The sequence below is a fragment of the Metarhizium acridum genome (genome assembly GCF_019434415.1).
Source record: "Metarhizium acridum strain ARSEF 324 chromosome Unknown scaffold_13, whole genome shotgun sequence".
NCBI classification, from domain to species: Eukaryota; Fungi; Ascomycota; class Sordariomycetes; order Hypocreales; family Clavicipitaceae; genus Metarhizium; species Metarhizium acridum.
In genome coordinates this window covers 2,236,498-2,262,239 of record NW_027094016.1, presented here as the reverse complement: position 1 = coordinate 2,262,239, position 25,742 = coordinate 2,236,498, and the positions used below count along the sequence as shown (strand labels likewise).

At 51.1% G+C, this 25,742-nt stretch overlaps 4 protein-coding genes across 5 annotated transcripts; 1 reads left to right on the top strand and 3 right to left on the bottom strand.

The window, feature by feature from the left end:
• Positions 1 to 200: 200 nt before the first annotated feature.
• J3458_003303 (uncharacterized protein) lies at positions 201 to 3,400 on the bottom strand. Its single transcript, XM_007813467.2, has one exon. It carries the CDS (start codon positions 3,169 to 3,171, stop codon positions 589 to 591), a length of 2,583 nt encoding a protein of 860 aa, XP_007811658.2. The 5' UTR covers positions 3,172 to 3,400; the 3' UTR covers positions 201 to 588.
• An 8,960-nt stretch (positions 3,401 to 12,360) lies between these two features.
• J3458_003302 (uncharacterized protein) lies at positions 12,361 to 14,787 on the bottom strand. Its single transcript, XM_066117677.1, has 7 exons — positions 14,669 to 14,787; positions 14,347 to 14,544; positions 13,943 to 14,230; positions 13,819 to 13,883; positions 13,320 to 13,758; positions 13,198 to 13,260; positions 12,361 to 13,133 (listed from the first exon to the last, which is right to left on the bottom strand). Exons 3-7 carry the CDS (start codon positions 13,945 to 13,947, stop codon positions 12,800 to 12,802), a joined length of 906 nt encoding a protein of 301 aa, XP_065977466.1. The 5' UTR covers positions 13,948 to 14,230; positions 14,347 to 14,544; positions 14,669 to 14,787; the 3' UTR covers positions 12,361 to 12,799.
• A 2,172-nt stretch (positions 14,788 to 16,959) lies between these two features.
• On the top strand, positions 16,960 to 18,097 carry J3458_003301 (uncharacterized protein). 2 transcript variants are annotated; one of them, XM_066117675.1, is made up of 2 exons: positions 16,960 to 17,039; positions 17,132 to 18,097. In XM_066117675.1, exon 2 carries the CDS (start codon positions 17,169 to 17,171, stop codon positions 17,517 to 17,519), a length of 351 nt encoding a protein of 116 aa, XP_065977464.1. In that variant the 5' UTR covers positions 16,960 to 17,039; positions 17,132 to 17,168; the 3' UTR covers positions 17,520 to 18,097. The 2 variants fall into 2 exon arrangements, with proteins under 2 accessions (XP_065977464.1, XP_065977465.1); XM_066117676.1 differs by having other exon boundaries at positions 17,005 to 17,035; positions 17,132 to 18,044.
• Positions 18,098 to 18,251: 154 nt separating this feature from the next.
• Positions 18,252 to 21,234, bottom strand: J3458_003299 (uncharacterized protein). The gene is made up of 3 exons (XM_066117674.1): positions 19,554 to 21,234; positions 19,139 to 19,495; positions 18,252 to 19,089 (listed from the first exon to the last, which is right to left on the bottom strand). Exons 1-3 carry the CDS (start codon positions 20,280 to 20,282, stop codon positions 18,484 to 18,486), a joined length of 1,692 nt encoding a protein of 563 aa, XP_065977463.1. The 5' UTR covers positions 20,283 to 21,234; the 3' UTR covers positions 18,252 to 18,483.
• Between the last annotated feature and the right edge of the window lie 4,508 nt (positions 21,235 to 25,742).

The window sequence follows — 25,742 nt, the reverse complement described above, 5'->3', positions numbered from 1 at the left end:
TCAAGGCTGGCATGAACCTAGGTAATTGACTCGTCTCATGATACAAGAAAAGTATTTCAACAGCCAGAGCTCTACTACCCAATATCCGTTGGTGATAAAAACGCGTCTACGAGCTGGTCTCCTCCCCGGGGGTGGGGCTGGCAATGATTGGAAACCCAGGGAAAACACTGCAATCCTTCTGAGGGAGAACATGATGTGGGATCTAGGGGAGATCTGGGCGAGATGGAGTGGAAAAAGAACCAGTAGACTCAGACCGAGCAGTTGCCATGAGAAATTTAGTTGCTAGGTAGGCTGTTGTATCAAAGGTGGGCACAGATGGGCTATTGCGATATTTGTGGCGGATGTCAACACAAGAGGCTGTTGTCTTCTTTATAGCCGGAAAGCTCATCTTTCATGGCCGGCAGCTTGAAACAGCTGCGATTTCTCTCACAGTGGATTGCCAGAGTCTGGAGCCTGGTGGTGTACTATCTAGAATTGCCGCGGTGAGTCTTGTATGTAATGCCTGCAACGTCTGTTCTCACACCAAAAACAAAAACAACCATATTACTAGCGAATACAAAGTCCGCATATGCAACTGCAGCACCTTGATCACTTCTTCACAAGCCGATACTTGCCCCCCGAAAGCTCCAACTCCCCCTCTGCAATCTTCTCCCCCAAAAATTCCTGCAACTCTTCATTGTTCCATGGACATCCATCGGCAATAAGCATCTTCATCATCATTGCAATCTGGCCTAGTGGCATCGCAGGGCTCGAATTGGTCAACATGCCCACAATGAACTGCCAATACACCGTCCGGCGTTCCTGCTCCTTTGGATCCATCTTGGGCTTGCGAGGTGACGGCTGGCTCGTTTTGACTGCCTCATCAGCAGAGCCGGCGTCGTCGCCAGCATTCGCTGATCCATCTTGATCGAGCTTTTCTAGAACCTCATACGTCTGGTTCCCGACCTCACGGAGCACACGTTTCGACACCCAAAATCGTAACGCGGATTCCAGTAATTCCTCGTCAATCATTAATTTCTCCCAGAGCGTATTGAATGTGCGCTGCTGAGGACCATGAGCTGAGCCTTCGTCATCCTGGAAGGCGTAAATAACAGCGGCCTCGTACGTTTTACAGTCTTGTTCTAGGGTTCGGTCGTCGAGATCGAGTTGGACAGTTGCCGTGCCAATGTGGTCCAGCCACGTCAGTTTTCTACATGTCTTGAGCTGCTCAAAGCCTGCTTCATATTTTCCCTGTATTTCAGCAACTGGTGCGGGAACAGTGAATGGAGCCTTGGGAAGGCTAGGCCAGAAGAGGCGAGATAGGATCTTGGAGTGATAGTTTAAGGGGGGGGGTTGGTTTGCCTGCTGGCCGTCCGTAGAGGGCAGATTCTTGCGGAGAAGAGCATCTACTCGTCTAGAGTCGTAAACGTCCCTGACCATGACGTCGCAGTTTTGCAGTGCGTTTTCCCCGAATTTCTTTTTGAGCAGAGACAAGACCTTGATCTCCTGCTGAAAGCCCGCTTGGTTCGATAACAGTCGTTCTGCAATAATCATTTGGAATTCTTTGATGAAGATCTCTTGCGAACCTAGGGCATTGATGAGAGTGCCAATGACGTCTTCGTTCTTTGGCCGTTTGTAATTCGGACCGGCGTCCACGGGATCAGGTACCCAAGTCATGTCATCCCAGTCGAGATCCTCGTCGTCAACATGAGATCGTTGTTGCTGAGAGGCTTCGTTGAGCAAAACGGCCAACTCGACCAGCCGCTGCTTGCTTTCTTCCGAGTCGATGCTGTCTGGATTCGAAAGCAAGCCCGTAACCACGATACGAATAGCGTCATCTCGCTGACAGAGATATAGTTGCAACGCATGGACCACTCGATCTAGCAAGACCTTGGAAGAATCGAGTTGATGAAACGTCCGAATCATGGAAATGTACGTCTGCAAAATTTCGAGCGTGGACCTGCCCGGGTGCAGTAGTCGTTTCTGCAAGGTAGCTGAGAAGGTATCAGTGAGCTGCAGCCTGCGTTGCGGTGTAGCAACGGCAGACCGAAGGTCTTCGAGACCTCCTTTACTCTCTGGCCAATGAAGCACGATATCGAACAACTCCTTTATACGCAATGAAGCCAGTCTTCCAATGGCGATATCTCTCCACCGCTCAACGTCTGTCCACGCAACTTGTCCCCCGAGACGACTAAAGACTTCCACGGCAAGACGGCCGTAATGATTCTCAACCCAGCCGCACAAATGAGCCATGCATCCAGATGAAGCAGATGGATTCACATTTCCAGCCACGTCCAACGCTGTCCAGACTCCCGTATATGTCCGCCGTATGAAGTCACTCATACACTCGTCCATAATCTCAGCAAACAGCACTTGAAACTTGTCTCCTGCCAAGCCAACATTATCCAGAGATTCCAGCAAACTCAGTAGCTCATTTCTCGCTGTGTCCATTCGCCCTTCGTCCCGGTGACTGGCCTCTGATGCCAATACGTTCCGATTTGATCCCAGAATAAGCGCAAGTAAACGGGACAAGACACCTCTTAGGGCTTCTGCCAAGCCCCTTGCCCACGAGTTGCCAATAATAGCATGCAAATCTCGTTTGAACTTGTCCACCACCAAAGGCTTCGCAGCCTCGTCCTCAATGCCTCGTACGATCAGCGTTAGCCCATAGAGATACTGACGATGGGCCGCCTCCAGCGTCTGCACGCTGCTTAGCAAGACTTGTGCATAGTCGCCCTGCGCTGCACATGCAGCCAACAACGGCAGGACATGATGTACAAAGTGCTGGCGGACCTGATGGGTGTGCCACAGAAGAATGTCCTCTGTATGGGTGGCACGGGGAAGAGCAGTGGGTGCGCCGAGGACAAGCGCCAGACTCTCGTATAATGATGTGTCCTGATCCTGGGACTCGGCGGGCAAGGTGCCGAAGGAGTCTTCCACGGCCACTGAGGCTGGCAGTTGAATTCTTGACGTCACGGTATGCCACGCCCTGTCCCAACGGACCTGGTCACTGGCTGTTTGGAGCGAGGAGATGTTGGCATGACGGGTTGTGGAGGTAGAAGATGCGAGTGGCCCACCAAAGGGCTCTCCTGGTACCGTCGGCAGAATTAGAGGAGTGGGCTGTGAGACGTCAGTTTGGAAAACTGAGCGCAAAACCTTGCTCTTGCGGGCTCGGACTCGTGATGCTGTCATCGCTGCGGCGTCATCGTCTCATGAGCTGCTCTCGTCTCCTGAGCAGGAGTCTCCTGCATCACTGGTGGGACAATGTCGACAAAAAGGACGATGAAATCTGCCCCTGCCGGTATTTTTTCGACTGTTTCCGGTACTTCATCAACTAGCTTTGAGGAAATAGCCGAGACAGCAGGGTCCTCAAAGTGTGTAGCTGGCAATGGGATGCCGTCGGCGTTCAACTTGAGGCGTGATGTTGCTGTTGCTAGTCCCGGTATTGTTTTGTTTTTGGCAACGTGCTGACAAACAAAAGTGGAGACGAGTGCAACATTGAGGTGCCCTTAGCTAAGCGTAAGCGAGAGGTGCAGCGCTTAGAGCGTCTGGCATCGACTGTGCCTGGCCCGATTTGGTTGGTGCTCTATGTAGAACAGAGCGCCTTGCCTAGAACCACGCCCCTCCAACTTTTGGCTCGCAACGAAAAATTCGACCAAGTGAACATGTATTCATTAGCTCCAGTAATGGACGGAGAGGTGGGGATCGTTGGACCTGGTTCATGTCGATGTTTTAGTCGCGCAAAATGTGCAGCCCCCCCGGTCGACGAAGTTGAACCGGGCGCATATCCTGTCTACTCCATTGCTCTAGCGTTCGCTGCTTCACCACTTGTATCAGTTAACCCTTGACCACCACCGCCTTTTGTCGCTTCTGCTAATGTCCCAGAAGGAGAATGTTCATAGCGCCTGAATTACTATGGAGTACAACGTGTGCGACCCTGAGAAAACAAGCACCAGACCCCGAGGCTTGGAGGGACGCCTGACCCTGTCGCCGATCGTCTGGGATTCCCCTTGTACGAAGCTGCTCTTTTAGGGTAACGGAAACACCTAGTGGCACGTGTGCGTCCCCCAGACTGCCTTGTCATGGGCCACCGAGGGATACGGTACCCGGCGCCCAGTACCTAGTACAGAGGACACATCATTGATACGTTACCATACCACTGGAAAGGCGACAATGGCGTATTGCAGGTCAATCTCGAGCATTCTATGCTTGTGCTCTGCTCGACATATCGACGGAGAGTGATGGGGTCCAAAACCAAGCAAGTGCTGGGCCACTGTCGACAACATGATTCGCATTTCGCTCTACAGTTTAGACCCTGAATGTGTAGTCAGGTGTGACATGATAAGGAGGGTTAAAGCCAATAAGAGGTAATTATTACAAAGAAGCATTTGGAGGGTAAGGTGTACCTAATAACGCAAGAAAAATATCTTATCAATACAAGTCACTATTATAAGAGCTACTATTACCCCTTTATTATTTAGCCTATATCATGGTTAACAGTCAACAATAGAAAGGAAGGGGGTTATTGTTAGTGTACAGCCCCTTGTGTATAGCCCCCACCAACTTCCTGTCAGGTCACTCATGGCTAAACTTGCAGGGGTTGGATTGTATCTGCCAGATGCAGACCAGGTGTGCGCAAGCTCAGTGACCTTGCAGGACATGAGCGTTCTGCAGTAGGAAATACATCCTCCCTATAATAGGCTGTGAAATTGCCATACGCAGTGGAGATTATGTCAACACAATGAATGCATCCACACTAACCATGCACAGGCACCGTTCAAGCAGACGTGTTGCCATGTCAAACTATTCAAGCCTAGTAGGCACTATTCAGTTACGGACAGGCATTATGCCAATACTGGAAGGATACTACTAACTTGCATGTCCAGAGAGAGACCACCCATTGCAGGCTCCAATCTCGCTAGAATATCCTGTTTCAGCCCACCGAGTTTTTGTTTTGTGGAACTCGGCCGGTATCGAGCCAACAGAACCCCCCATCACGGGACGTCCGATGACGATGGGTACCAAATATACCCATGGCTACATGGTTGCTGGGTGAGGGGAGAACCGCCAGTTCCCCTCTCATCTTGGTAATAGCCCCTGGTTCATCCCACCGCCGGACCCTTGAGATGTGAAAGTTCGATTCGGGGGAGCCAGGTCCGAGTTGCTCGTCACACAGCTGTGGTGCGAGGCCATGACGTTACACTAGTGGGATGAATTGGTCTCTCGAATGCCAAAATTCCAAGTCAGCAGTGTCTCTGGGGGAAAAGATCATTTGTCTTCAATAGTGTGATTTGTGCAAACAAAAGTCGCGTTCAACCCGGTCCTGGCTTGAGGCAAACACCATCAGTCACACAAGGCTATATAGATTGTTGTCCTCGCCATGTGCGACAAGATGAAGCGCCGTAGCAATAAAATGTACAGCTCCAACTCTTACGCCATACGCGTACTGGACCCTATCTGGCCTTAGATGCGAGCACACTACTGTATCGTTCTCTCGGTAGCGTCCGTAACGAGAACCGAAGCGTCGTATTACGGGGTCCGCAAACTGGGTCAAGAGGTATCAACTTATCACGCACAAACTCTCCACTTGAAAAAAAAAAAAAAAAAAAAAAAAGAGGAAGAAAGAAAAAGAAACTGCAGTGCTTGCGAGCATGGACATGGACCAGAACTCGGCCAAGGGAGAAGTTGACGACAGACTTGCCCCTCAACTGAATCTCGTTGTCGCACTACGCTTCTTGCAGCGTGTTGCTGCTACGAGGCTGTGGGCTGTGTGCCATGTCACCGTTGACACTAATGTGCCTTGAACACGCTGCATAGGCTGAGACTTGCGGCGAGTCTGCGGTCAGAAAGGTCTTTGCACAAGGTAGAAGAGAGTACTTTGTAGTACTTGATACTCAGCTGTATTTCTCGGCCGTTTACTCCCATTGGAAGCTACCAGACCAGCACCTCTTTTGCCACCGGAGAATCAAATCAGACGCCGGCACGGGATAGGGCGAGCAATGGTCACTGCGCTGTTCACACTCGGTTCCATATTCTTGCCTTGACAGTCGCATCGTCCAACCGTTGACACATCACCACGCTTCACGGAACGTCAAGTTCCCGTGTTGCCTGGACATGTCCAACCACGATGGCCATGGTTTCCTGACGCATCCCACGTAATTTGCCTTGCAAGGCCTCAAGGCTGGCCAGTGCGGGCCATACGTGTTGCGTCTACAGACGCTTATCTGCACGACAACAGAAAGTCAAGTTCTTGGCATTGCAATACTTGAAGAGTTTCACTGCTATTCAGAGGGGTTTCGTCTCCCATGGCGAATGCTCTGCTCTTGTCTGAAATGTCTTTGACGTGAACGACCATTGCGCGTTTCATACTTCTGCAGCCGGTTCAAAATACAGTAGTTGGTCGGGGCTCATATATAAGGCTTCGTAAATTGTCGTGCGATTGGCCTAAAGCAGCAGGTCGGTCGATGCGGAGGTGTTGATATGGTTGTCGGTCCCACGATATGGTCCTATGTTTTAAGACTCGGCCGAAATGCCGTGACGAAAAGGATCGCGGAGAGCAGCCAGCTTACGCCCTTCTTCGATTCTCTACTGGGCACCCGAGGCCGGGATCAGAACTAAAGATGTTCAGCTCTGCTCCATACGCCGCAAGAAATAGCATGAATCTTACATGATAGCCCACAAAAGGTGCCAAACTTCTAAATTGCGGCACCGTTCTTCGCGCCCCCACAATGCATCTATCTACACACACCCAAGTAGCGGCGGGTGGTGTCTCAGCGCTGAAATGCGTCTTGTACGAACCTAGCCGATCACGTTTCGTCCAAACGCCCCCCAAAAGTGACGGCTGCCAAGTTTCAGGGTGATGCAAGTCCTTGTCCATCCACGTGTATTTTCATCGAGCCAGACGAGGGGTTTGGTCAGGGATGGCGAAACAAAATAATAATACTAATAATAATAAATCGAGGCGAGACCACAAGGCGTCAACGCAAAACAGAGGATTCAGCACAGCACACGGGAAATCCGGCTGTTGATGAGGGACCCAGCTTTTGTTGCTGACAGCCACGTGGCAATGATCTATTTTTCAGAAAGAAAATGTACCACAGCTTTTGATCCGAGGTTATCTGAAATTAGTTCCTAGGGGTTCGATGTGGAGTGCCTGGCTGTAGCAAGTTGGTGAGACGGCTTGTTGCAGAGTAAATTACTCGGCCTACTTATCCTCCAAGGAGAATTGAGTTGGCTGTCGTCTTATAAGAGACACAGCTTTTGTCGGACTGGTTCGTGTTGGTTATTCTCGGCTCCACCAAGCCAGCGGTCGGGTTCGCAATTCACTTATACGAAGCATTTGCTCGGGGGCGTCGAAATTGAAAAGCCCCAGAGACCCTCTTCTCCCCTTTTTTTTCTTATTTTTTTTTCTCTCCGTTTCCCTTCTCTCTCCTTTCTTCTGGCGTGTTAAAGTCTTGAAATAGTTCCTGATCAAGTGAGTTGTGGCACCTTGTGTTGCAGACCTCGATGTGCTGCCAGGTGGTGTGTTGTGATAGACCCACGTTGAACCGCCAAGGGATGGGATGTACTTGCATTGCTTCGTCAAATGCGCCCGTGCGTGTAAGACGAGCAACAGAACTCGTCCTCAATGACAGTTTCCAACTTGAACCTCCTTTTTCCACAGTCAGAAAACTCTTTTCGTATACGCCTTCAGCTTCTCAGACCCTTCGTATATATCAGCCTTTGGCAACAAACTTCCCGCTGCCTTTGCATCGCTCGAATTTGTCTACTGCGGTCCTCGCGCTTCCTCTGACCATCATATTCCCAAACAATCCATTTTGACTCCTCGATGATATCAAAATCACTACTCTTTGTCGCCCCCAGCTCCAATGAATAATGCTGCTCTCTGGGAACACTCAGCCCTCCGTAGAAGTACTAGTCTCACGTAATAAACTTGACTAAGCCCGGTTCCCTCCGTGCAAAAAGGCTCAATATCCGCCATGTGACGCTCCATGGTGGTCTGGATGGCAGTCCACCCAAGTCGGCCAAGGTGGGCAAATCCGCGTGTGGGCTGATGCCACCGCCCGTCTATAGAATCAAGATGCCGTCGAGCCTGACGACTCCCACCACAGCCTTCCAAAGTCAGGGTATGTCGAGCCAGGTTGTGGCATTTGGGCCGGCGATGAAGCCGACGCTTGATCTGGCAATTGGAGGAGATTTGTGCCGAGGTTTTCAGCAGTGGAGTCTTCGTAGCGGACGCGGGCGCGGGCGCGGGATGATGAGATAGATGCCTTGGCTTCGAGCGGGCAGTCTCGATTATGCCAGATGTTGGGTCGGAGCCAATGACGTTGGCAAAGTCAGAACTTGAGCCACGGCCTGCAAGACCTGGTCCGCAGCCAGCATCAATGAGGGTTTCATTTTTACCCGCCTGTGGATGTTTGCAAATCGAAAACTGCGTGATATAACTACGGATGGGTTGTAGTCGGGGTGGATGATGCCGTATCTTGGCTTTGGGTGAGATTGTCTAAGCCGAATGTTTTCCCGGATACATGAGGTGTTGGAGTGGTTGTGAAATATGCAGACGTCTTTCGTTATGGGTGAGGTTCCCCTTTCTTTTGTTTCCACTGATGAATCCGACTGCTATTCATACAGAAAATACTGTACCAAGCTTGAAGTGATATTGAATCTCACTATTGCCGTAATCTCAGTGGCGTACAGCGCGTGAGGCTGTTGGACAGTGCTGGGCAAGGCAAGACGAGGTCCATGCCATCCTGTTGTTTCCTCGACGTCGATCCGTCTCTGAGTTTGTTTTTCGCTTTCTCTTTTTCTCTTTTTCATTTTGTACCTGGGTAGGCCTGTCACTGTTGGTGTATGCTTCGTCGTCGAAACCAAAACAGAACGCAAGATGCAATGTAGGATCTTTTTTCCGCTTTAGGAGTTCCCAAAGAACAGCCCATTCATCATTGTCAAGACTCCACGGCGCAAGCCTCGTCCTTCGCGTTGCACTTGCACCGCAAGCATGTCGCGATCCACATGAAGCCATCCCGCTAAATGACGGTCCCCAACCCGTCCCCGGCGTCAGTCATTTTTTCGCTTGTTCGCTGGATGGTTTTTACGCTGTCTGGCCGATAGCAGCGAGCGTCCCTGACAGTGGGCGATTGGTGCTACGACTAGCAGCAGGCCGTAAGATCTGGTGGCACATTACGGAGTAAACTCACGAGTTTCCGAAAACGGGCGCCACGAAAGTTCATGATCGTTAGCTAAGGCGCGGGACGCTAAGGCGCGGGATTTCTTATTCCCACCCGTCATGGATCGTGTCGCCGGCGCCAAGGCTGTCAGCTCATCGTAATCTAAGTGCTGGAGCGGCGTCCAGTTGTGGACGGTTGTGGATTTCGTGTGGGCTGGGACGTAAAATCTTCACCAAAGTAGTACTGGTTCCCTGGTCGTAAGCCATCGCAAGCCATCCGCAACAGAACCACATGGCCAGTCCAGCGTTGCAGTCGGTCCAGGACATGCAGGGCATCTCAAGAAAGAAGAGTCCAAGTGGGCCGAGAGGAAAACGATACGGTCAAATGGTGCATGCTCATGCATCTGCTCCATCACCACGGGTACCGGATTTGTGTTTCGGTCCCGTTTCGCGGGGCGGCAAGCGTCGTCTCGGCGGCTCCGGCTCCTTCGATTTACGGGAGTTTCTGCGTGGATCCGCATCTACGGCACTGTGCGGCATTTGTTGATGAGTCTGCTCTGATGGTTCTCAATCAACAAGTCAAGCCTGTGTCACGGACCACTCTCGTGTCCGTTGTCACACAGGATTGGAGGAGCCATCGGGCCTGGTGTCCGCTCTCATCTGCACCAGCAACATCGCTTCGGCGGCCCGCTCTGCATTTGTGCACTGATTTAAGCTTTAACGAGTGGGCTATATAGAAAATTTGTCAATAAATGCGTCTCATAGGTTGGTGGGCAGGCAAGGCGTATTGTATTTACTTTGAAAGAGCGGCATTCCTTCCACCGCTATCCCTGTATATAACTTTCATTTCGTCAATGACCCCGTCGCAATGGTCAAGTATCCGCGGGATGGTCTGTTCGCTTGTTTGTGTAGCCTTGGAAAAGGAGAAAGAAAAAGATCGAAAGGGGAAAATACACCAGTCGTCGGCCACCTCTTTTGCCCGCAAGTGCCAAAGAGCGAAGCTCGAACTAAGTCTTGTGTTGTACTGCCAGAAGCGGACAGTGGCGCCAAGCAAAAGACTTCTGTAAGGAGCCCCCCATGCTTCAGCCCCCTAGTTGAAGCCTAGTCTTACACAGCATTTCCAAGATTAGCGTTGTGGGCGTCTTCCAGAAATATAGAAAGCGTCGAAAATGGGTGACAAGGTCCCCGACAACTAGTTCACTTAACCTTACCCTCCTCTGCTGGAACTGGACGGCTTGGTTCTATTGAGGGGGGAGCGGCAGTACGAAAATCATCCTAGCCCCCGATCAGTTTTGATCTGATCAACTCGCATGGCGGGAGTGTCCTTTGACCTGGCCAATGTGAATGTCCGGGCCAGGAACCCCGCCTGTCGTCAAGGGCGTTCGACCCGTTGTCGGGTATTCTCCGTGCTCTGTATGGAGTAGTTAATACACACAGTTTTCTGTCACAGCAGACTGGCAAAAGCATTCAGTGCTTTCACGCGAAAAAAACAAGTTCAGATGGCATCCCTGCCTATATGGACCTGTCGAGATGGTCGAGGAGAACCAAGTTCCTCTGGGTTGAGAGGCCAAGAATTGATCCTGGGCAGCACCTACTCAACCTGGCACTTTGTCCCCAGTTGGCCTTTCCAACTTGGGCTAGCCAACTTGGTCAACACACACTTGACAAGACGCAAGACGACCCCAAGACGCCCCCACACCGGGGTCCCTCCGGTCAACATCATCATCCCTGCACAACTGTCAAGGTTCTGGTTGGACGGTGCGGGACAGGCACCAGACATCAATTGGCCTCTGCCCCTGATGTGAGTGATGCCTTCCTCCAGATGTCCAGTCCTGCCAGTCCTGTCTGGTGAGCTGGTGGAATAAAACACATGCACTCTTGGGATAGATTGAGCTAGGCTTGTCAGGCTGTCCGCTGGCTGTCTCATGCCAACCCTTCAGTAGCGTGCACCAGTTGACCCCCGCGTTGCGCTATTATTGTCTGGTGCTGACGTTAGAGAGTCTGGTACTAGATATCTCAGTTGCTTGCCAGTATCCTGATGGTATTTGATATGGATTGTGCTCCAAGGCTCCGTACTTTTTGGCACCAGTTGACCTTCTGTGGAAAAGGCCAACGGCGAGCATCACCCGTTCCAGTCTGATTCTAGCGACTGTCCCTGTCGAGAGAAGCCCCAACAAATTGAAAGCTCCGCCAATATTCGTAAACGCCCCTCTTTCCAATAACTGTGTAATTCGTAAAAGTCATCCGCGACGCAACCGCAATCGTGTTTGCACGCGCGCGTGTGTGTATGAGAGACAGAGAGAGAGCGATGTGCGCCCGCGTGTGTGTGTGTGCGTGTGGGTTAAAATAAAGGCCATGATGGAGCTCTCCGTGCTCCGTAACGGCACATGTGCATATTATATGTGCACAAACATGTAATAAAGGTTACACAACTTTAGAACACATGTCGATGCAGAATCGCTTGGCTTCCCGCCACACCACTTTAGTCTGGTTCCACACGCTAGACATATTGGACAACCTGACCAAACACACATGACTGGCAAACTGGGTACTCTGTACTCTCCATACTCGTCTTTCTTCCTCGCCCCCTCCCGCATGGCCTTGCCAGGCAGATGACCCTTGCTGGACGAAAAAAAAAATTAATAAATAAATAATAAAATCGAATAAATAAATTACTTCGGGGTCTTTCCGAATCCCCCCAGTGGACGGGAGATGAGCTAAGCCTGGGGGGTTGTTCTCTCTCCTCCTCTGTCAACACCACCCAAGAGCCAGGTTGCACTCTGACGGCCAAGACGGCTACTACAGTAGCCAGGTCACCAGTAATAGACGCTACCATGCAGCTTGCATGTACCCAACTCTGTGTCAGACGTCATGGCCCTCCGCCGATGCCACACCATATTACATTATGTATGTCGTCTCCACGAGGAGAACCTGCACGGTCCCGACAATCTCCTCTCACGTCCACCCATCGCAGAGAAGCATGTGGTGACGGTACCTTGGCGGAACCTTGGCACAACATTCCAAATCTGACTTCCGCCCGCGACCCAAAGCCGTCATGCCATGCCGTGCACGTGGAATCTGCATCAGACGAGTACGAAGCAGTCTTCTTTGCATATGTCATATTTCCAATCGGCCAATTGAAATTCACTACATGCTGTGCCACTCATCCCGTTCGGTGGTCACCCCTCAAAACGTTCGCCAAAAAAGAAAAAGAAAACCGCCTGTAATTATTTTCATAAAAAGTCTGCTCATAGACGTGGTGGATATATCCCAATGTCAAAACACAACATTCAAACACCCGCCAGCTTCCCATCCAGAGCATTAAGCCTTACCGTGAGCTGGAACTCTTGGCCTGTGATCCCTGGGTACAGCCTCTTACAATACACCTATCTGCGCCGAAGATCAAACCCCCGCCCCCCTTTAAGTTGAAAACAAGACTTGGTGAACAAAAGTAAATATAAATCACAAGAATAAATGGCGTAATCGTACAGGTTCGATGTCGAATTAGAATCGAGCTCTCCCTAGCCTCAAAGTCCATAGGCACAGTCCGAGACATCCCGTACCAGGATCGCGTTGTGGCCACAGCTGGATGGAATATGCGTTTCTGTCCGGTAGAACCAGTCGTGAATCGGAACCGCATGCAATGTTGCTATTTCAGTTGCTGCTGTTGTTGCCTCTTCTCTGCTTACACTTGTCGTGCAGCAAGTGTCCATTTCTGGCGGTTGTTCGAGTAAACTCAGCGCCGCAATTTGGGCATGTAGCTTTGGCTGCTTGGCCTGATTTCTCCCGCTGATGTCGAAGAAGATTGCTAAAGGTGGAGAACTGTCTGCCATTGCACCCATGCTCCCAGCATCGAGGTTTCGGTCGGCTCTGAACAACTCTGACATGGCTGCCTTCCTGGTTGTAATTTGCATGAGAAATTGGTTGAACCGTTGGCATAGAGTACAAGAGGCTGGTGTCCTGTGCGATAGATAGAGGGGTACGAGTGCTATTGAGCTCATGTCAGACTTTCCCTGTAAATCACGGAAACGAGAGACAAGTTCACAGCATACCTGAAGTCTGCCTGTGCAGAATAAATACCCGGGTAATCCATTGGCATGCTGTATGTTGATGGTCTGAGTAAATTCGATTAGCCCATGATGTTTCCGTGACTCATTGTTCTGGAACAACCCACATCGACTGTTGATAAGGAGAAGAGTTGAACATCTGAGAAGTATGCGAAGCATCTTGTAGAGCCTGGTTATACGAAGACAGATACGGCTGGTTGTGTAGAGCCTGTGAAGGTTCTGCGAGGAGGGAGACGGGAGGTGCCGTGGAGTAAATCGGCAGAGGGATTGCATTAGAGACATCGCTCATGGCCATCGGCGGCGGAGAGGTGGTGTATGAGGCACTGTCGGTGCGTCTCATCCTCGACGTCAACTTGGACTCTCGTCGCACTCTTTCTCTGTGCCTCCTCATCTCCTGTTGCTCAGGTGTCATGGATAGGCGTGGCGGGCTAGAAGCTAGTGATCTTGTCTCGCTGGGAGGAGTCATACTGGCCTCTGAGCCGCTGACAAGAGAATTAAGGTCAGCTCCTAGAATATTGTGGCTTGCTGCTGCTGAGTCGAGAGGCCCTATGAGTTCGATTTAGCTGAGATACTGCTGCCGTATGAAGGGAATAAATAATTCCTTACCAGGCCAAGTAAATACCGATCTGGGTCCCATTGCAAAGGCAGGGTCGAATTGGATTACAACCGCACTGATTTTTTTTTCCTCGGTAAGTGTGTTGCCTGGAAACTGCAGAGGGGAGAGTAGTACCTCATGCTGATTCTTTTCGAAAAGCTCAAGCCCAAATTACTTGTTGGTGGTATGGCCTCTGGCTTTATGTTTCTCCTAAGGAGCTTGTCCACGGTAAAAGTGAAAGGGGAAAGAAAACAAAGAGAGGTGTGATTCTCAGCTTCTTATGCAAGCCTCGAAACAGCGCGCAGCCTTAACAAGTGGTGTGGGAGGGTAAGCGCTCAGGAAGTGACACTGCAGCCGAAACCCCGAAAGCCACAGCAAATAGAAACGTTTTAGAAACAGCAATTCAGGAATTTCTGCGTTCTTCTTTTCTCAGAGTGTAAGCCGATGTCGTGACATATTTTCCATCGACTTTCCAGTGCCATCCACAGTCGCGAACTTCAAGAAGGGGAAGAAGCCATGTTCTCAAAAGTCCAACTTACAGTTTCTTTGAAGACCCAGGAACTGTTGTTCAGGTTTTAAACAGAAGATGGCCGTTGCCAAGCTCGGGTAAGGGAACAACAATTTGATGTCGAAGACAAGAGAAGTGGCAAAATGAACGAATATATCCTTGGGGGACGTGATTCGCAGAAGGCTGGACAACCAGATACCAGGGCAGGCCTGTATTATAGCACAAGGTCCTACCGAACTTGAGTGGAGTTCATATCTTAGTCTTGATGAAGACGCTGGGGCCATGGTGAGGGAGGGGACTGGCAAGGTGTAGGAAGTGAACTGCCGCCGGGATAGACATCAGATGCTACGAACCCCGTACTCGCGCTCATGATATGGGAACATGGCGGTAACAGCCTGGTCGAAGCATAGCTAGCATGGTTCAGAACCAAACAAGGTACAGACAGCCAGCTCCTCCCTGGGGCATCTGAGTGGTGAGGTTACCCACAGAATCGGAGGCATCTTGCTGCTTGGGGGCGTGAACGTTGCTTGGCATTGCACAGAATACAATGATAAACTGGATGCGCGCACCGGTGGGTATTCTGGGGTGTGGCCACGGTGAAGCAATGGCTCATTGCGACTTATGTATTACTATTGTATACGCAGCGCATGGGTGTGAGAGACCAAGAGGCTGGGCTGCCTACTTGCCTGCCTTGGCCTCGGGAGCCTGTGCTTAGTCGCGCGTCTCTATGGCCGTAGTGATACAGAGACGAGCAGCTTGCTGACCCCAGTCCAGTTAGTTGCGGGCCTGCCACCTCTGACGTGTGGCGCGGTCGGGGAAGGGAAGGGATCGATAGGCTCCTTTAGTCTCCAGAAATGGCGGCCCATCCCAACTGGATAATCTAGCGAGAATGGCCAGGATACCGAATGCAGCCATGGGTGTTTGTTGAAGCCAGGCAGGGTTTGGACGGAGGTGTCCGGTTCGACTAGGGGAACGGCCAGAGAGCTAGTCAAGCCTATGTACTGTCTCCTAACGAGCCATGGCTGTAGTTACGTGCTCTACCACGGAGTGAGTGTGCCTTGAATTGCCCGAGTAGGATGGGTGTGTGCAGAGTCGAAGGCATACCAGGGGTGTTGGACCAGGTGGGTGAGACGAGAGCCGAAGAATTTGACATCGAGCCCTCAGCCAGCCTGGCGGCCGGGCCACTGAAATCAGTCAGCTCGCCTTGTGGTCGCCTTCAAGCACCATCACCATTCTCTCAAGGCTTTCCAAGACAGCGGTCATCCACGTTCGAAGAGAGCGTCGGTACCTGTGATATTACTTGTGTCAGGACTACCTGAGGTAAGAGAGCCGGGCTGTTCTGCTGTCAAATTAAGAGGATATTCTACTGGCAAGTGAAATGATGAACCCGGCTTTTGCCATTGCAATCAACGTCCGCAAGCCTGAACAAATGCCCACGTGCTGGGCGTCGAGGTGAGAATTCCTATGGCACTATCTTCGATAGCAGGATTGGGATCCTTGTTGCCTTTCACTTGAGTGCTTGGTGGGACTCGGCGGTGTTGGACGATGACCTCCCTCCCAGGCTGTTTTCAATGGCAGACGGATATGACCGCAAGTGGTCAACAGGGCCATCTGCAGTATGTACTGTAGTATAGACCAAGGGGTTGGGGCTGTCGAGCCACAAGCCAATGACGCCAACAACGTTAGCGGGTATGCGGTTCTGTTGGTTGATTGCGAACCAGTCCATACGTATGCAGCCAAAGTATTTTGGTCAAGATACTCTTCCTTCATGGCAGTGTCGAACCAAATCTTTGCAAATTTCGCGATGAGCAAACAGGTCCCCTTACTCCGTACACACAACAGGATCCATTCCACCCTGTGCCGCAGGTCCTGGAAAGTGGAATGCCAAAATTAAAAATCAAAACCGAAACCGACGTGTTCATCCCGTAGATCAGAGGTTGACAAGCACCTATGGCTGTCAAAAGTGTTGCACAGAGCAAGCAACTGCAACAGACACCCGGGGATGCTGTCGCTCGTTCAGCCTCCACTTTCTATGCCTGCCGGAGTCCTAGCTTTGTTTTTTTAGTCCAGTGAGAGAGATGTGGGAGGCGTTGGTGTGTGGACCTCCCTCTAAGGCAACGCCTTAGTCAACCCACCCTCCTTTCCTAGCCCGGCTCTCCCTCCCCAACGGCTCGTTCCCATTCACGCAGGTGTAAGTTGCACGCGCTCTCTTAGCTTCTAGTCGAGCTCGACTCGATACCAGTGAGATGGTGCAAAGGGCCAGAATCGCAAGCATGTGAGAAATGCGGACACCGAAGCCGAAAGATTTGGGCCAAGATCGAGCACCGATAATCAGCCATCAGAAATGCCTCCAAGGCTGCTGAGTGTCAGAGTAATAATGGGTCATATTACCGCAGCTTGCCAGTCATCTCACCCACCCCATCTTAGTTGAGCCTGGTATTCCGCAAGGTGTCGGGCTTGATCAGCAAGAGTGCTCACAAGAGGTTGGGCAGTTTCAAATTTGATTATGTCGATTTTCTGTCGTTTTGGCTTGCTGACTCATCGACTCGTCAATATCTGCGTCAAAATCCGTACCTGCCTTTCAAACTCCAGTCAAATTTGGGAAAGCGCGGGCGGTGACAGATCTTCAACCATCTTCCATCAACCGGAATGCCCATCCTGACTCTGACCTTGCTAATACGACAGCCAACTTGACTCTACGCCTGTTCAATGGCTTTCAAGTTTGTACGGCCTTATTTTGTGTTTATTGCTTGCTGCCAGTGTTTCCCCAAGAATGTTCCTAAGGGCTTGACCGTGCACTAACATTTCACGGCTAGACTCGGGACTTGTTTCCGTCCTATAACGGGGAAGGAAATGTGGAAGCCGTCAGGGACATCAAGATTGGAAGTCCCAATTACTACTGCTATCTGCTGTACGAGCCTATCCCGGCTGGCTATGCGAACCAACACAGCTTGTTTTGGACACACACTAAGGACCCTGGACGTAGCGGCGTCTAAATCAACCAATGGTAACCGTCCTGACGCCGACGATTGTCTTCGTGACCCAGAAGTCATTCGCCGTGTGCGTGGATCAGCAACAAAGCCATCTCACACCGGCGTGGCTCTGGACAGCGACCCCAATCGGAGCATTGATCAAATTTTGGACGGGGCGGTGCCGGCTGTCGCTGAGCAATCTTATCCACGCCCCTCCCTTCGGCCATCATGATCCCATTACCCATGGCGGCCAGCCGCCCTTCTCATCCTGGAACAACCACCATGTCTGTCATCCCAACCCCTGTTGGGCCATGCCGATGTGGATCTGGCCCCCATGAAGCTATACCAGCTGTGCTGTATAATACGGAGTACAGTAGTTTGCTCGATGCAACGAACCGTTTACATGTTGTGTCTGGAGCCACCACGAGGGGCGAGGACGTTTCGTCTCCTTCCGGTGGTCATGTGGGTCAGAGGCAGTCGTGATCGTGCAGACCATACAGTACTCGGATGATAACTTGGGGCTCTCTGGGGCATACTACAGAGATGCCTAACCGACCCGCCCACGTTGAACGGATGGCCGGAGCGGTGATCTTGAAGGTGTTTTGGTTAATGATGATGTTGTTCCACTGTCTTTCGACTCTCTTTGCTGAATATTCCACTGAGAACGGTACGATTTAACCATGATTCGATAAGGTGGGATAACCTGTCTGGTCAGCTGTCACGATATGAGACTCCTTGTTAACTAAGCTTGTTCTCCCTCCGAAGAGTTCCTCTTGTTGTCGCAGACCATTTTCTGCAACTTTTTTTTAAATAACAAAACTTCCTTTCGTCTGAACCATATAATTGCTTTTTCCGGCTATTCACATCTCTCGTAGCCGACGGTATGACAACTGGCACACTACACCAAGTTTGCTTGTTCTATGAACAGAGGCATTTTTATCTGACAACTTCTCCATTTATTCTCCCTATGGAATGGCACAACACGGTCGTCCTGTTGCTCAATAAGCCCTCTATTTTCTCGAGTAACCCCTTTTTCGTATATTGACGCATTCTCTGACCCCTACTCTGACCTTGTCTCTGACCCTCATGTACATTAATTCTGACCCGGACCCTGACCAGTTTGGATAACTCTGAGCCCTTTACCCCATTCTCACACACCCAAGGGAATTCAGTCTGACTTCTCTGTCAAACCAAATTCAATTGGCCTCGTGTTTCTCCCCTTCATGGTGTAATTGGCATTGCCTAACTGAAAACCACCATCCCAATTGTCCTCGCCATTGTACAGCAAAATACTTCTGTGCTTCCGCCATTGGAACGGTCAATCTAATATCAGTAACCAATCTAATATCAGTAAGGAGTGGAAGCCCAGTCTCTGATACGAGCAACCACATCCCCAAGCTGTCATCAACTTTCATTGGGCTACTCAAATGGTCCGGGTGGACCCAGCCTAGGCTGACTTCTCTACCGTCTGAGTACCCTAAAACCACACCGGAAATTCTCTGTGCGTCCTTACACAGTTTTATTTCAGACACATCTTCGAGCGAGGCAGTGGAAAAATAGAAGAACTCGGTAGGCAGGCATTGAGGGTATGTTGATGTCGGCTCCAGTAAATCGGGCTTGGTCTTGATCGGATCCTGTACTGGAGGCTCGTTCCCGCATCTAATCTCTTGCAGACCGTTTCTCAGGTCGAGATAAAACAGGCTTGGTTCATTTGACAACTTCGCGACCAGCTCATATGAAAACCTGTGGCTGTTCCTTGGGTGTGCTTCCATGACCAAAGTTCGTTTAGAATTAGTAACAAGCTGGACGTGAGTCAGTTTCTAATCTCGGGTGATTGAACTATTGACTTACGATCAATGTGCTTTGCTCTAAAGCCTTGGAGCGAACCCAGACTTCGGAAATCCATTCGTTGTCGTTGACAGGCAAATAGAGCCAATGTCCACAAGGTCTTCGAAACTCTGGCATTTCAGATAAAGAAATAGGCCGATGCGTCCCGTGCACATGGAACGATATAACTCCTAAGTCCCGGCATACCGAGTATCCCGTAGTATCTTTGTCGTTCAGAACCACCGATATCATCTTGGATGGTGAGTGTGCACTCTCACGTTTGTAGGCGCAAAACATTGTCAGAGGGTACGGCGGCTGAGACCACAGTGTATCCGCCTTAGAATTTCCGTCAGAATCGGTAAGTGTGCGAAGCTTCACTCCCTAGAAACCAAACAGCGGTTAGCATACGCATTAGCCGTGATGCCTGGGGCTTAATTACGTCGCTTTTCGTAAGAAGTTTGTCAGTATTTTCGGATATGCGCAAAACTTGCCACCACGTGCCTGCGTGCTCGGTGATAGATGCCTTCATTTCAGAGCTAGCAAACACAACACGTTTTATGCCCCAAGAATCACGGGCAATGAACACGGTGTCGATATCTTTTCTAGACGCAGGCTTGTAAAGTAGATGCTCATAAGGGCCCCCGGTTTTCTTGTTTGACAAAGAGACAATATAGAATCTAGTATGCGTTTTGATAAAGCAAGCCCAGACGGTGGAGGCCAGACAGAGCTGGATAGACCATGGTGTGGTTGACTGTAATGCGCAGGTAGACGCAATGCACCATGTCGGGACTAGATAGCCAGCCACCATATGCCGCATCTCCAGCGGTAGGCGTTGCATCAGCAGTAAATCAAGACTCAACTTCGACGGTAGGCTTTTTATGAGCTTTGTATTATCGGAGGCGTCAACAAGGCTTTCCAACACGGCTTTCACATCGACCAGGGATGCTTCTGGTGTTGATTCGAAGTCGTGACATGTCGCCGACCATAAGTAGGGCGACAGCGTAGCCCTAGCCAAATGGCACTGTCCGTGGAGGGCAGTCGCGAGTCCGCTTTCATGGCTACAAGCCCACCCGCAAAACCAGTACGTAGCCTTTTGCACCTGTGATCCATCAATAAGATCTACGCGGACGTTATTGAGAGCGGTAAAGGTGCGTATGTTGAATGTCATAGACTTATGTGCCTCAACCGTTTCGCCAGTTTGGAACTTAAAAAGTACAAAGCCCACAGTGGGGCCTTATGCAATGATTGTACTCCGGCATAGAGCCCATCATCGACTGAGAGAGTAGAGTGGGTAGAGAGGCGAGTAAGATTAGGAGTGGCTCCAAAAACATTCTGATGCAGTGCCGGCCCCTGCTTCCTGTCAATCATTCTTTACACGGATTTCTGCCCAACAAATTTCTCCTGCATGTATGTTGAGACTATGCCAAAGATGTTGAGACCACTGTAATTAGTTGATATGTAAACCTTCGAATTCTGCGAAGTCAAGATACTGGCTGTTCTGAGTAGAAAGTTCAACTTCGTTCGCAAGCTCCATCGAGCTGTCTCATTTGTGGAATGTCTGTCAAAAGTGTGTTGAACCACCTGCAGATTTCTCCACATAGATTGTGTTGTCATCATCAAAGTGCGCTTCAACGCCCCGTTGCTGACCTTCAACAGCTGCTTAGTTGAGTACGGCGTTTGTGTACCAATACCGCGACACCCATTGAGCCTTCTACTGTACAACAAACAGGTGCAATCGAAGTCCAAGCAGCCCTCGTTATTCCGGTCCTGTCATGTCCAAGGATAAAAGTATGCCGAGTACGGAGGAGGGACGTGGGTATCAGTCCCTCCCCCATTGGCTCTGGAGAAACTGTTCCGCCCACCACAGCTCAACGATTTGACTATTGTGCGAAGTACCGGTGGGCTGATCAATCATCCATGACAACTCTAGCGAGCGTTTCCCTCACGCTTTGCCTGGCTTTGCCCAAAAGGCCCACTGTCGAGCGCTAGAATTGAGAGTTGGTGAAATCGGGGTCTGTCTATCTTTGAAATGACCAGATAAGACGAACTATTAGTTCAGCCGAAGGCTGACTCTACATTAATCCATAAGTTTTCCGAATAATGAGGGTTTGGTGCAGGCTTGACAAATAAGTTTCTATTGGTCCAAATTTTGTATGGGAAATCGCGAAAGAAGGCTGGATTGGTTGGTGGCTCTAGAAAAGTGGGTAAAGGACAGCCACCGTCTGTCGGTGCTTCTTTGTTTACTTCTCTGTTTACAATCGTTTACAATCGTTTACAATCGTTTACAATCGCTAAATTTGCCCAGCGATCTGTTCGTTTGCTTGGCCAGCAGCCTTTCTTCCATTATTGAAACAGATGTACCGCATGGTTGGGTATGGATTATGATTCTAGGGGTAATATTAGTCCTAGATCTGAATTGGCAGTCCATTGCCCGTCTTGCGACCGAACAAAATCACCAAGTAATTTCGTTAGCAGGAGGAAATCTGCCAATCCAACTACAACCTGTCTGGAATGCCGGGACCACCGCAATTCCGAGGTAACTGACACCATTGATATACTATATATGCCTCCCTAACCTGATCAAGCGTGCCAGGTCCAAAGGTGCCGTCCTTGCATTGAGAAAGCTGGCTGTCCGTCCTACCTCAGCTGAGAGATCTGCCCCGAAAAGAACCGACAGAGACGCTGGCCTATCGCCTCCTAACCAGAGATCTGGAACCCAACCTACATCGCCAGAGAAGCTACGGCAACAACATACAGCTAGGAGTTTGTTCGGAGAGCCAGGCAGCCAGCCGCAGATAGTGCTGGGGACGCCGATCCCACCAACCCAAGCGAGCTCGCGGCTCTTCCGGGCTCTAGCTCCCTCACCGCCTGTGCCGCCCTCGACCGATCCTGTCGCCTCACATTCTGATCCATCTACTGTCCGAAGCAGCACGACTGGTGTGGACTACTCTTACCTGGCTGTTAGGTTCCACAAGGGCGGGAAGGACTCGCAAGATGATGCCTCCAAGGCCGGCGCCAGGGCCAAGCAGGCCACTATTCGGCGCGACCATCGTTCACGACGCCGTGCAGGGGAGGCTGTGTCACTAACTCCCACAATCTCTCAACTCGGCGTCTTTGAAGGTTCTGATGGTCCTGGAGAAGGTATCCTTGTGCTGTGGTCCCGGCAGTTTGTTCAAGCTAACCACGGAACGTAGCTGGGAGTCAAGATCGACTACAGGCAAATGAGCTCCCAGATGGGGATGGAATGACCAAGGAAGCGGATGACAGGGGACAGTTCTCTGAATCTGATGTTGACGTCGAGGACTATTTCAACTTGCTGCTTTCACCTGCTCGACCACGGAAGTACCTCGAACACCTAGGGGTAGAGTCTGATTCCGATCTAGGGGACGAAGACGGGAACGATAATAGCAATGCCTTGGACGAAAGCCCTCTTCGCTATTGCTCGCGGCAGCCTTCCAGAAAGTCAGGGCCTCGTCGCCGTGCTCGCCGTGGTCCTGCCCCTGGTACAGGAGGGCGGCCAAAAAAATCTCAAAGGCAAACTCGATCGTCGGGGCCGCCACGACGGTACCGGAGTCCAGTGATGATTCCACCTGAAGAATCGGCCGTATTTCACGCACAAGATCCGGTGTGGAATGGGGACCTGGACGCTTGCGCCTTGACCTGTCGTGATAAAGCAATCCTCCGTGAGTTCTGGACAAAGCTGGACAATGACCAAATGCAATTTTGTGGTCGATGTCAAGAGCGTTGGTTCCAGATGAAGATCGATTCTGATGGCATTTGTGCGCGTTGCTGTCGAAAGGATGATAAACGCGGCCCTGAAGAGCCGTACTTCTTCTCTGTGGACAACCAGTTGGATTTTGGCTCCGTACCGACTCAATTGCCTCAGCTTACACCTACTGAAGAGTCTTTAATAGGCCGTGTTCACGTCCACGTGAATATTATGCTTGTGCGGGGCCAGCAGTACAAATATCGGGGACATGTTGTTCACTTTCTCCGCGAGGTTGGCTTGGTGTACAACCAACTCCCGCTTTTGCCGCGGGAGTTGAACACTGTATTACTCCGTCCTTCCAATACGTCGTCCCATGCAAACCTTAGCCGGCAATTCACCCGCCAGTTCCGTGTACGCCGCCAGCCAGTTGCCATATGGCTTAACTACCTCCGGCGCCATCATCCTGGCTATCGATGCATCGTCATCGACGAAGAGCGGCTGAGTCAATTGCCTCAAGATGGCAATGTCCTGGACGACATCCCCCAGAGCCAGGTGGAGGCTGCCGAAGTTGGACCCGAGGAAGATGAGGAGGCAGAACCGGACCTGGAGGACGAGGCTGCGGTGCCGGACCTTTTGGCCAAGGACACGGAGCTCGATGCTCTGCGGTCTATTCTTGCCGGAGAACCAGAAGCTGAACCAAGGCTTTCCACAAGCTTCCAGGAGCAGGTGCAGCACGAGCTGCAGCTTCCGAATATACGGCGCACACCCATTAATGAGTTCAATCGCTCTCATGCCCTACTCTCCTTAGCTTTTCCCTGCCTCTTTCCTGACGGGAGAGCCGACTTTGTTGAGCCTCGGCTACGGTCAATCGACTACAAGGACTACATCGAGCACGCGATGCGCTGGCATGACGGGCGTTTTGCACGCCACCCGACCTTCCGCTTCGTCGCCTTCAATACTCTGATGCGGTCACAGGCCCGTGCACGGTCCAAATTCTTCGTGAAGCAACACGATGGTAGTCATGAACCGCTCACACGGGAGCAGCTTGTTCAGGCACTGGAGCACAGCGAGGACCCTGAGGCGCAGGTGCTAATCAACTCAATCACAAGACATGCGGTACCTATTCGCGGCACGCGCCCCTTCTGGAACAGGAAGAGGCAGGACCTCGAGGCCTATGCCTACAACCTTGGATGTCCTGGTGCATTCATCACATTCAGCCCGGCAGATTTACACTGGCGGAGTCTCTACCAGCACATGCCCCGATATGATGAATGGCTGGCTGCGTCCGAGTCCGAGAGGATGGGTCTCTCGCGCCAACTTTTGCGTCAGAATCCTCACATTGCTGCTTTCCATTTCTACCGCCGATACTGTTTCTTTCGAGATATCGTGTTAAGCAAGAAGTTCAACATTACGGATTACTGGGATCGGTATGAATGGCAAGGGCGTGGCAGTCCGCACAACCATGGCCTGTACTGGATGGAGAATTGCCCAAGAGTCGACATGGTGGATGAAGCCGCTCGTGATGTTTTTGCACGCACGTGGGGATTCCACATCACTGCCATTAATCCTGAGCCGACTAGGACTATGCCCCAGGGTGAGGGTAACCCCCTGAGCGTAGATCCACTGAGTACAGAACTGACATTCCTGCGTCTCTCACAAATCGTCAACCGCTGCCAGCGCCACAGATGCAATACCACATACTGCTTACGCGTAAGGAAGAGAACCGTTGATCTGGCGAGGGATATGGAAGGCGCTGCTGCAGATATCGAGGCGGCCAATGCGGCCAATCCAGAGCGGGAGTGTCGTTTTGACTTTCCTCGTGCCTTGCGGGAGCTGGCCGCAGTGATCAGGAAGGAAGGCAAGTCGTACTATGTCTTCGAGGCGGCGCGGAATGACAACCTCATGAATCACTTCAATCCCGCCATTATACTAGGCTGGCTAGCCAATATCGACATATCTCCTTGCACCAGCCTACAGGCGGTTATTACGTACGCTGCCAAGTATTGCAGCAAATCTGAGAAGAAGACTGAGCCTTACTGTAAGCTTGCAGACCAGGTTTTGCCGCACACGGCACACCTTCAGCCGCTATTATCCTTCTCCTCTCGCCTGATGAATAAGCTGATTGCCGAGAGAGATTACTCGGCGCAGGAGATTTCCCATCTTCTCCTTAACATTCCTCTGCAGGAAGGCACGCGGATGGTGGTCTCTGTCGACTGCCGTCCTTTGGAGCAACATGCACGTTCGTATCGCGTGGATGAAGATGTCAACGAGACCGTCGGCAGCTACAGGAGGTATCTCGAGAGAAATGACCAGCACGAGGATGCAACTTACCTCGAGTACCTGCAATCGTATAATCTCAAGACGTGGAGGAGACTCGCTGCCAACGCGAAGAAGAGAGTCCTGTCTTACTTTCCTCGATACAGGTCCGTGGAGGCATCTCCCCAGTTTGGTGACTTCTGCCGTGTTAAATTGATGATGGCTCATCCGCATCGCTCTCCAGAGGAGTTGCTCACCGTGGGCGGGCAGCGGTTCGATTCCTTCGCGGCTGCGTACAGGTTTTGCAGAGAGCAGCACCGTGACACCCATGCGGACGATCATTATGGGGAGCCAGATACAAATGAATTGAGGGCTGAGGACGACGAATTTGAGCTTGAGGTCCATGAAGAGCCCATTGTGGATGAAGACTGGCATGAACTCGCCCGCATGCTTCCCGACCGCCCGCTGGAGGAAGAGGATATCGACATGCTCGGCCGCCGAGACATCGACATCAATTATGATTGGACCCCTCACGTTGGACGGTATACTGATGACGGTATTCTCAAGGGCGACTACTGGAAGCAACGCAAGGCGGCAAACCGCCTTGACCTTGATGTGGATCATCAGCCCTTGGAAGCTCGAGATTCCCTAAACCGGGATCAG